General features: G+C 45.4%; 1 protein-coding gene across 4 annotated transcripts in view; it reads right to left on the bottom strand.

Annotated features, from left to right (window-relative positions):
- Nucleotides 1–12,113, bottom strand: part of SVOPL (SVOP like) — a 671,022-nt gene that overhangs the window by 51,682 nt on the left and 607,227 nt on the right. For all 4 annotated transcript variants that reach the window (XM_086952960.1, XM_086952958.1, XM_086952961.1 and 1 more), the window contains one exon: nucleotides 5,147–5,258. In XM_086952960.1, coding sequence (XP_086809086.1) covers nucleotides 5,147–5,258 — 112 coding nt within the window. The remainder of the gene's footprint in view (nucleotides 1–5,146; nucleotides 5,259–12,113) is intronic.

Raw genomic sequence — 12,113 nt, 5'->3', positions numbered from 1 at the left:
ATACAAGTTCCCCAGATACAAACTTTAAATGCCTCCCAAAGTGTCGCATAACTGGACAATGAGCCAGTGTTTAGCTGAAAGTATTACCCCATGGCTTCCCTGATCTTGCTTCTCGACACGCTGTTGTGCAAAGCTTCTGCCCGGAAACACCAGGGTGCACGTGCTCATGTGGCATTGGGAATTGAAAGAGTCATAAGCACTGGCGAATAGTCTGAAAGAGTGCGGGGAAGATGCTCAATAGAGAAGACAGTCAGTGACGGGTTAGGAGAAAGATACCAATGATCTATAAGTGACCAGTTCCTGTGTGGGGCTGGATAGAAAGAGAATCCTTTACCAAGGGAATGGTGGGTGTGCCATACATTCCCAAGGAAAAAAAGGGGGCATATTACCAAGGGCATTATCGCCGCTTTAGCAGGAATTTTTCCCGCTAAAGCGGCGATAATTGTATCGCCCTATTACCTAGCTGTCGCTAACACCAGTTAGCGACAGCTAGTAGGAGATAGCGGGCATTTAGGCGCCTACTTTGCATGTCAGCGATAATTATCGCTAATGACATGCAAAGTGGGCGTGCCAAGATGTTAGCGACTAGAAACAGTCGCTAACATCTCTATCTCCTATTACCAACTTTTGGAAATAATCGCGCTAAGTTGGATTCAATGTAAGGTTGAAGTGCCCACCCATTAAAATAGTGTCAATGGCAAGTTGGGAAATGTGTCTAGATTTACTTGGGAAAGATTCTGTTGTGTCTACTTTGGGGGCATAAATGTTTACAAGGAGTATGGTCTCCGTCCCCAGAGTGCCGGCCACTAATAGGTATCGGCCTTTGGGGTCCGCAACTACTTTATGTACTTGGAATGTCACTGCGTTGTGGACTAGGATGCACACCCCTCTTGAATAAGTACTATAGTTCGTAAAAAAACAGTTGCCACCCCAAGTAGATGCAAACCGATTAGTGGAGTTCGAGGCACAGTAAGGCTCTTGTAAAAATGCCACTTGGACAGTGTGCCGGGCAAGGTAGAGTAGCACTTGTTGTCCCTTCTGTGGGTTGAACAGTCCTCTCACATTCCATGACATACATTTCAACCCTACTGCCCCAGGACTCTTAGCTGGCAATGCCATCGAAACCATGGATATATGTATTAATGTATAACAATGTACAGAATGGCAATAAGGTGGCCTGTAGCATAATCAATGCCCTGTGAAGAGTAATCATCAAACATGAAGCGCATAACCATCCATTACCCCTCACACACATCAGACAAAAACCCAAAAGGTATCCAACATTTTCCCATCAAACAGAGGGGCATCTCCTTGGGGGAAGCACCACTCAAAGGAGACCGCCGGAAGATACTCATGAGTTTGATGAAAACATATACAGCCAAATGTATCAAGATAATAAAAAGAAAGAAATATGGTACATGGCCCAACCTTATACAGCATGGGGACAGAATAAGAATCAGCGATCAATTAACATGAAAAAAGGTAACCAATTCTGCAATAGGAAGGGAGAGGAATAGTAAAAAATAACAGTACAAAGATGGTTACAGCATTGTTTAAGGTTCACCGGTCTGTGGTAAGTGACTGTGGGGAGACAGCTGCTCCACCGCTACTAGGGGAAATGGAGCCAGGTCGATGCTGTCTCTAGAAGTTGATCACCTCAGTGGGTGAATTGAAAACATGGGCTTTGCCATTTAGATGAATGCGCAACCACACCAGGTAAAGCATATCGGACGTCCGCCTTTTGAAGTGTTCGCTTTATGTCCAGGAATTTGCAACAGGCCTCCTGCACCAAGGGGCTGAAGTCAGGAAAGAAGGCAAGTGACATGCCCTGATATTGAATAGTTCCTGTATCTCGGGCCAGGCAAAGAGGGATGTCGCGGTCATGGTAGTTGAGGAGCCAGCAAGGATTAAACGTGAAGGGGCATCAGGGGCAGATCTAGGGGCCAGGGATCGGTGGGCATGCTCCACTGCAAACGTTGAGAAATGAGAAAGTGTCGCTACCAAACAACTTTTTTAGCAGTCCCTCCACATATGCACTCATGTGGCCCATGTTGGTGGATTGCACCACTCCGGCTATTCTACTATTGTTCCGGCGTGATTGTGCTTACACATCCTCCACCTTGGCAGTTTTCGTTTTGAGGAGTCGCTCAGTGCGCTCTAACTGATTGTCAACCGTGGGTTGGTTATCTCAGACAGTCGCTGCTCAGCGAGTCCCATGTTGGTCTAGGCGCCCACGCATGTCGTCCAGCTAGGCAGCAATTGTGTTGGATCATGCATCAATGGCTTTAAACCCGGCTGCCAGTTCTGCCATAAGGAGCGTGCCACCATCTGGAAGGGGGAGAGGGTTCGACTCAGCATGCCCCGGAGGGTCCCTACGTGGAGGGCCATCACTCTCTTCACACTGAGGCATCTTGGCAGCATCAAATGAAAGCTGAATAAATGCCCCAGTGCCAGCATCAGATATTGCTCCCTAGCTGCCTGTATTCGCGGGACGCTGAAACCCCCAGGTGGTAGATGAAAGCGGTCACAGCGGTGATAAATAATACTATTAGGTATCCCACATCTCTACATGTGTGCTGGATCAGTAAGATCAGCTGGGGGGAAGGCCTGCCGCTAGGTGTACCACATCACTGTAGCACCCGATCACTGTAGGCTGCATTAATTACTAGGCCAAGCTGGGCCGAGGCAAGAAACAGCAGCGGCGCTTAACAAATGGAGGCACTCACCGCCGCAGCCCGTTTTTAAATGGCAGTTTGGTATATAGTGTGGGCCATGCTTCTCCTTGGTTCAGGGCCCTGTCGCCACGTGGCCTCTGAGGTCCAAGTCAGGCTGCTGATCGCGTAGGCCGCAGGGTTCACAGATGTGTGTCCTGACCAACATTTAGCCCCCAGGGTCCTCCGCGAGTCGGGAGTCATCTCCCAATCCGATCAATCCCGTGGGGACCTCAGTGAGCAGGGGAAAGGGTTAGGCAGGGCTGTGGCAGCTCTGAAGCTTCACGGACGAGTGGCCATCATGGTGCTCTGCCTGGCCACGCCCCCTCTCCCAGACACTTGTTAATTTCTAGTAAAGAATATACTTATACAAAGACTTTATGCAGTGTAGGCACGTTTTTTCACAGGTCATGTCCCCCCCTCTCCTGTGATGCACTAAGATACCACCCTGAACTTACTCAAGGTATTGGTAGGCACTATGGTGACCCTCTGACTGCTGAAACAAATCTGAAGGTCCTCTATATCCTCTGTACTACATCTGCGAGCTGTTGTCATGGAGAATCTGGGGTAATCTGCCCACTGGTGGGTAATCAGAGCCCTTTGGTGCCCTCAGGTGTGGTGAAGAAGTTGTCCAAACATGGGATTATCACTATTCCATTGCCCATGGTGGGGTTCGCATGGCAAAGGCCCACCAAGGTTGGCCTGTGGGCCTGCTTCTGGCTCCTATAAGATAAACTCTTGACAGTGAAACACTACAACTTCTATTCACCACACATAATGGGCCATGAAGTGGTAGGCACTCAGACTGCAGTTGCCTCCTTCTATCATTCTGAAATAAGTAACCAATGCAACCCTTCCCTTCTTCTCCCTTCTGGAAGGAGTGGTAGGCTACCTCCAGGGCCTACAAATAGTTGGCGTACTGTTTGATCTTCTAAGCAGTGTACCGGCTGCAGTCACACTTCTCGCCACATGCCCGCTCACAAACTCACTGTAGAGAATGTGGCCATACGGCAGAAACAGACTGAAATGACAACCAAAGGAGCATTAAAGGCACATGGACTTTTTTAGATCATGGAACGCACAATCAGTACTTTCACGTACATTTAGAGATCACAACAAATGAGGAAATAATCCAGAACCAATGCTTTCACATATATTCAGAGACTACAACAAATGAGGAAATAATCCAGAACCAGTGCTTTCACATACATTTAGAGACCACAACAAATGAGGAAATAATCCAGAACCAGTGCTTTCACATATATTCAGAGACTACAACAAATGAGGAAATAATCCAGAACCAGTGCTTTCACATACATTTAGAGACCACAACAAATGAGGAAATAATCCAGAACCAGTGCTTTCACATATATTTAGAGACCACAACAAATGAGGAAAATACCAGAGACAGTGCTTTCACGTATAGTCGGACACCACAGTAAATGAGGAAATAATCCAGAAACAGTGTTTCACATATATTCAGAGACTACAAAAAATGAGTAAATAATCCAGAATCAGTGCTTCCACATTCATTTAGAGACCAAAACAAATGAGGAAATACTCCAGAACCAATGCTTTCACGTGCATTCAGAGACCACAGCAAATGAGGAAATATTCCAGAACCAGCGCTTCCACATACATTAGGACAACACAACAAGTCCGGAAATAAAAGCAGAGTAGAATTTTCCATTCAGAGACATGCCTAAGTACTACTATGTAACCCAATTTACACCGGCAGCAGTTTACGAAAATGGGGTGGCAATGTGAATATCACATGGTCATTAACGCTTCTGGACATTACATGGAGTTTGAACCTGATAAACTCACAAAAAAAAGGTTAAAACAATTTTACAGTAAATGCAAAATTAATAGAAAATTTAAATTTTCAGAAAAGAAGACAAAGGGCAGCCATAGGAGCCTGAGTGTTGATTATACAGTTTCGAGCTTCTTTTGGAACACAGAGTCCGTCAATCACTTGTTTAACGGGCCCGCCATGTTGAAGGATGGTGCTGTTAAATTTCCATCATCTCTCCTACCACAGACTCGGGTGTTGGGGTCATTTGAAACCTAATGTTTCGCTAGGGACCGGGGGAAGGCAACTCTGATCTCTGGTGGTCTTTGATTGACGTCCGTCGCCCTACCCTTAAGATTAAACTACCACTATTACTGAAAGCAATGATGTTGTACTTGAAGGTCCAGAGATGGTAGTATAGATTATAAGAAGGTTTATTAGATCTTAGTTGCAAGTAGATAAGTAGATAGCTAAGCCCCACTGCTCAGCCCATATCTGCAACTGACACTCCAGTGCCACAAACACTCTACATTCCAGATGACCTCACACACTGGCTGGGCAGCAGGGACTTGCAACACTGAGATTAAGGTACAACAAATGCCTGGTTATCTCCAGCAGCACAACCCAGCATCCGGCCTCTTACCGTGACGTGCAGATATTCAGCAGCAAGAAGAAGATTCCAGTGCCTGCGAGGGACATGCCCATGGCGAGTCTGCGCCCCAGAACATTTATGGCCAGGATATTTAGAGGATTAACTGAAAAAGAAATACAACAGAGAAAAGGTGAGCGGAGTCGCGGCTTCACATTTACTTGTAGAAACCAGGGCGGTATTGGACCAATCTAAACATTCCTCGCTCAGTTGTGTTTTTGATAATTGCAGAAGCATCATCATACACCCTGTTAAACAGGACTTCACTTTTTCTATAACACTCAAAGGGACAGATGTGACAAGCAGGAAAGGGCTAGTGCTTTGCCTTCTTGGGACACGGCATCATAACGGTAAGACATTATCCCTACTTAAAAGAGTTATCTATATTACTGCTCCTGGCAAACACCTTTTAGAGAACATGAATATGCACAAGTTCACTAGATGTACACATATTTGGGCTTGTCAGATCATACTTGCTAGATACGATAGAATAGTGGATGAATGAGGAATGTATGGAATGCGTGTTTTATTGGAAGAACGCAATCAACCTGTTATTGATTTATTTTCTCCTTTCTGACAGATATGTAATTTATGCAGAATTCTTTAACAATAAAAAAAGACATGTTTTTTTAGACAGGGGAAAGCTCAGAAGAGGCCTGCTTTTCTCACTACACCCTGGGACCTACTGTGACCAAAGTAGAATTTGTATAAGCTTCTAACGATTTAAACAAAAAGGGGGGGCTTATTGTTGCATTTCTGGATTCAATCTAATGTTATTGACTGACACACTTTACCAGAATTGGCCTCAGTAGTGCACTTTAACACTAGGACTGAAATGAAATGCCCTTGACACGCTGAGTGGTGGTACACCAGTTTGACATTGACCACCAAAGTCAAACTATGATTTTTACCTGAGATAAAATGTCTTTGCACATAAGGGTGCTCACAATAGATTATATTATATCTGCACTTTATGATATTTTTTGCATTTTATGTACATGCACCAACAACTGTACAGAATTGCTACTGTACACGTTTTCCCTAGCATCACTTTTTAGGTTTTGCCTACCAGACAGTACAAGCTATCTCTTTTCAAAAAGGCGTATTGTCAGCTTACAGTGAGCTTAGATTCTTCTTAACATTAGTTGGCTTACTGTCACTCTCACTTGCTTGCTTTTTATTCGTCAGCTTGTGTGGGATTTCCTTCCTCTACTTGTTTGTTCCTTCCCTGGAGAAAACATCATTACTTGTGTCCTTCCACTGCTTGCCTTTCAGGCACTACGTTTTTCTTTTTGGTTAAGTACTGCCTAATGTACATCTCTTTCTCCCTCTGCCGTGCTCCTTGGCTCTCTTTTGCTCATGCGTTTCGCCCCTACCACCTTCGTTTTGCACTCGCGCTTGTGTACCCCACCACTATGCTTTCTCACTTGTGTGCTTCTCCTCCGCAGTTCCATATTTCTCTGTCCCTCCGAGTGCTTCTCTCCCTCTGCGCTCTACGTTGCTCTCTCTCACCAGGGTTGTGTACTTCCCCATGCGCAGCCGATTATGTTGTTTCTGTTGCTTTCCGCACCTGCTCCCTCCGCAGTGCTTCCTCTGCTCTCTTTTGAAGAAAAAGTCAGTACTCCTTTTTTTCTTTTTTACTTTTCAGTTACCAAGCCAACTCGGATCGTAAATGAAAGGGAAAAAAAGAGACTATGCTATCACCCTTACAAAATAGCACTGCCACAACAGGCCTCTTTACTGGAACATGGATTCACGAAAGTTGTTCAGTGTTTCGATTCTTCATCCAGTTCAACCTGGTCCAAGGAGGAAAACATTTCACACAATTCTGGAGCAGATGTCGGTTTTGGTGGCTCCTCCACTAAGACAGAGGGTCGTCACCCCACTGCTTCACAGCAGTGAAGTGAAGGAAACATAGCATTATAATAACTCACGTTAATATTATGTTGTGTTTCCTTCCGCTGCAGCAGCTTTCGGGGCATGGCAGGGATGTTCCGAATACAGCGGAGCAGGGGAGGAGTGGTTTGCCCACTCCTAAGTGCGCATGAATGTTTAGGCGGCCCTTTCAGGCCAGCCAAACATTTATGCGCAGTTCGCATGTTCTGCATTACCGCCTGTGTGGAGAACATGCCCAGGCCTCCATTTCCTGGCTGAGCGCCAATCCACGGTGCTCAGACCAATCACAACGCTGCATTGCAGCATTGCTATTGGCTATTCGGAGGTTGGGTCGTTGTTTCCTGCTGCTTCCTGCATCTTTCTGCAGACCAGAGACAGGAAGAAGAGGACGGAGAAGAGGTGGCGGCCGGCCGTCACAGGTAAGTGTTGTTTTAAAAAAAACTTTTTTGTCCCCCCACCCTCCTGCTCCCGCCCCACCACCCAGGTCCGGTAGCGGCGCTATTGGATGACGGTCTATTCAGAGTGCACCATACGCATATAAATAAAAAGATCCCCAGAATTCTTGTGGGAAGTCAACCAACCGAGCAACCGAAGGAGAATATTCTACAGGCTCTAGGTTGTCATTTGCAAAAAGATCGCTATGACAGTGGTATGTTCTGCTTACGATGCCTTACAGTAACATATTGTTGCTTCAGTATAATGTAGTGTCTGAAATGATTCCTCTCTCTGAGTTTGTTATTCAAACACATCCCTAATTGTTTTCTCAATTTCTCTGGGTCATTAGCTTCCCACATTGAACCATTCACACAAGCAAGGACTTTGCTAGCTTTCCTCGAGCTGTAGTGCTTACAGTGATATTGATGGAGATCTTTAGGTATGACAAGCTTCTTACTTCCTCTTCAGCAGTCAGGATGTTCCCCAGTTTGGGAACTGGTAAGAACAAGACAATCTGAACCAAGGACCTAGACAGCATTCATACAACAGATGTACACCAGTGTGATTAACACACAGTTACATGTGTGCACACAGAGTGAAGTGAAGATTTGATCAGGTAGCTAGAAATGATATGTGACTGCTTCTGGGGTGGACACCCTAGTAAAGGCACCCCAACTTCACAAGCACTGCTCTTTATTAAACTTTATGTTGAAACTCCACGGCGTGGTGTCTGTCTTCATTAAAAAGTGTCCCAAATGTGTGCAGAGTTCCTTGGCTTGTGTGGAGATCCTTTGCATTTCCTGTCTGTGAACACCATGGTTTGCATGGTGGACTTGGGCATGAAAAAATCCTGCAGACACGTCATCGGGGAGGTGACCCAAATATCATGGCCAACCTCATGTCATTTTCAGTGGAGGTTGTATTGCTCAATCGGTGACCAGCGGCTGCTCTACCATCAAAAAACCGGCACCACTGGGAGCTGTCGGAGGAGGTGAACATGACGGCAACCAATTTGTGGTGGCTATCCCGTTCCTGCCCACCTCTGAGGGCCTAAGACCTCGATAGTTTGTGGTGGTTTTAAAATATCGCTTCCAGCTACAGCGCCTCAGACACTTGTAAAAGCTGGTTGATGGACATTTTATCAATTTTAACGTCTCCATGATCTCTCCCAGACTCTTAGAAATCCCATCTGCTTCTCTTATTTAAAGTTTGTTGTCAGATTTAGAATCCCTCTTGGCAAGTCACTTAATTATCATCTTTCATTGTTTGGCCATGAAAATGAATTGCTCCCTAAATGTTTTAATTTTAACTTTCAAATAATTCAATGAATTCCACTATTTTAGCTCTGGAATTATATGCTTTGTTCTAAAGAAAGCAGTTGAGGCTCACCGACGGGGCACTGCGAGGCAGTGGGGCAGGGCAGAGGAGCGGCAGGGTGGGGGGTTAGTAAACTCCCTAAAAAGTCAAGTAAATGAATGCATCAATAAAACAATGTACATTGCGCGTGCTGCAACGCCTAGTTAGCGATGCAGCGCTCGCAATGTAAATGCATGGTTGCATGGGAACGCCTGTGTACCACCGATAAAACTCGCACTTGACACCAAGTAGTGCATAGTAATACTTTGCAATACTTTGGCCGCCTTTCCAATGCAAACCCTGATTTTGTGTTTCAAAGTAAATACCACAAAACACAATGGGTTTGTGTTACAAAAGTAGGGACATGTTTCTTCATAAGTACCAAATGCAAAAAGAACAATTTATGGACAGAATGCAGAACAATGTAATACATTCACCCCAGTACAGAGATCAGGGCCTAAATACAACGTTTTTTTGCTTACAATGCCATTCTTGTTTGGACCCAGCCTCATGCAAATCAGTCTTGACCTTGCGCCCAATGGGAGCAGTCCAGCCCGAACTGCCAGGCCAGGTCCTCCCTGGACTGGAAACAAGCATCCTAGGACCGGTTTCGGGCTGTCAGCCCTCATCAGCAAGGATAGCTTGACTCCAGTGGCATGGAGAGCACGGGATCCATGTCTGGGCATACTTGTCCCACTCGGGTGATAAAAGCAAAAAGAACAATTGATGGACAGAACGCAGAACAATGTCATACATTCACCCCAGTACAGCTAGTACAGAGATTTGGAGCTGAAGAGAAGGGAAAGGTGTGCGGAATGTGGGTTGTGGTAAATTCTAATTACCCATGCTTAATTTATGCGGTAAAGTTCAATAAGAATAACTCAGAAAAATAAGAGGCAAAATCCGTGATATTTGAGGTTTCTCAAAAAAGGTTTTATTCCTTAAAAAGGAATTGGGTATTTGGCTCGAGCCAAGGTGGCATACCATTCCGTCACCACGTAGGTTCGGGAAGGGACTGACAGACAATACTTTATTGACAATCATTCATATATATAGTCAATGCATTACAGTAATAACATATGGCAGAAGGCGTAACAGCTGAGAGGAGAGATAAAAAGACATATACGTAATAAAAAGGCGTTACAATAGGCGTGCATGAAGGCGTGAACTAGGAACGTCATTAACATGATGTCACAAGTGGGTGGATCCATAAGTGAATCCTGCAGTGTCAGCAGAAATACATGGCAAAGATGCGCGCGCAGCAGCATGACGTGTGATTGACGTATAACTGGAGGGTGAAGGGGACTTGACATTTAGCCTTACATGCGGAGACAGAAGTCTGGGATGTCAGATCAACCTAATCCCAAATCGTATCTAATATCTCATGTTTAAGGAACTGTATTATCTGGAAGGAAAAGGTCTCTCGGACAGAGGCTATTCTATACTGACTGTGAGTGCGTGTATAAGCGTCTACGTGTCTGCATGAGATGCGAGGGGGCATGGGCCTACCATGGTAACAGGAGCTATGAATTACTTGCACGGAGACAGTGAGGCCGGGCCCTTTGCTCTGCAGCTGGAAGGATGTTTACTTGAACTACGAGACAGGAATGTATTTTCGAGGAGCGGAGCAGATAATTCGAAGGTTGAATACAGTCTTGGCAGGCAACAGGCTGAGCCAAGCGCCGTTAGCCGCGCAGGGAGTAAGGCAGAGGTCACGGGTACAGAGGCAGGCCCAGGCTGAGGCATTCAGAATCAGAAGGCAGGAAAAGGCTCGATGGCAGAATTCAGGGCCTACTTCGCCTGGGCTGAAAAACGTGTAAAGTACACCACATAAAGACGTTGGCAAGGCATACTTAGGAACGGAATATTCAACCCGTTCATGGTGGATCTGAAAGAGGACAGGTTACCGTTGGACGCAAATGTATTTGCGTCTTCATAGCTGGAAGTGGAGGGAACATACATGTACTTGTAACGCGTACACGGAGTCGTTGGGGTCTAAGATAGGGGACACAATTGATCATAAAATTTATATTTCCTCATTCCCTCCTTGTCCCCTACGGACCCTTCATGATATATCGATCCTCATGAATCGATCAATCTGTTCACGTAACATCATTTGCTCTTCTTTCTTCTTTTCGCGTTTTGAATGGGAATTTGAATGCGGAATGCATGATGTGGCGCACAGGCCGCAAATCGCCGGTCCACATTGTAGACACAGGCAGCAACTGAATACTATGAGAAGGGCAATGCCTAGGAAGGATAGGATCTTCCATCCCCAAGCGGTCAACGTTGTCCAGAACCAACCGGACCAAGTCCAGGTGCCTGGATTCTGATGGATCAAACTGGCAATTTTATGAAGACGTGTTATAGCTTTATATACCGTTGGCGCGTTTTCTGGAATGAAAACACAGCAGCTCGACCCGATGACCTTACAGGCTCCGCCCCTATCTGCTAGGATGACGTCAATAACAAGACGATTTTGAAGAACAACAACCCGCATGGCAGACTGCTCCTCTGTTAAGTTGCCTAGAGCGGAAGTAGTTTCATTCACTACTGCTTCGAGGGTTCTAGTTAATTTACGTATCAGTTTACTATTAAAGACAGCACCTAAGTAGGGGAAGAAACCTTTATTGAAGTCTGTGTATTGCTCCCATGCCGTTTCAGTGTAGTCAACAATTGGGAGATCTCTTCGGAGTCTATTGTTTACTAGATTGGTATTTCTGTGATAATCAGGAGGGGCTAGGAAGACAGGTGGCAGAAGGAATGCAATGTAACAGGTACCATCCCAATCTGGAGGTAAGCGTATGTATGCGGTATGGCCACAAACAAAGTAGGAATGACGAGTAGCTCTGAATGTCGACTTGCCTTGATCACTGAATTCGACCACAGTAGTACATTTACTATGACCTAAGTGTACTGAACCATTCTTTCTGACACATAATTCCCCGGTAACTGGTAATACTGACATAGCAGGTAGAACTGGTGCAGCTTCGGATTCAACAGTTAGAATCATGAGGTTAATTGTATAATTACCTAATCCATATACTTCATTTTCTAGATCAGTTCCTGTCCTAGTGGGAAGTCCCTTCTTGTCAGGGTAACAGGGTTTAAGCAGAACTAAGTTCAGGTTTCCCCAAACCCAATTTCCGTCGTAAACAGCAATGTCAGAGTCTAAGGAATTAATCAATCTAAACCATGCACCACATGAGCCATTGTGAGTGAACGGGTACGGAAAGAGGGGCAGAACTCCCTTGTATTTCTGGTAAGGAGGGAG

Source organism: Lissotriton vulgaris, chromosome 1_2, assembly GCF_964263255.1.
Source record: "Lissotriton vulgaris chromosome 1_2, aLisVul1.2, whole genome shotgun sequence".
NCBI lineage: Eukaryota > Metazoa > Chordata > Amphibia > Caudata > Salamandridae > Lissotriton > Lissotriton vulgaris.
Note: the sequence above shows the minus strand (reverse complement) of the source record. Positions and strands in the feature narration are given on the sequence as shown.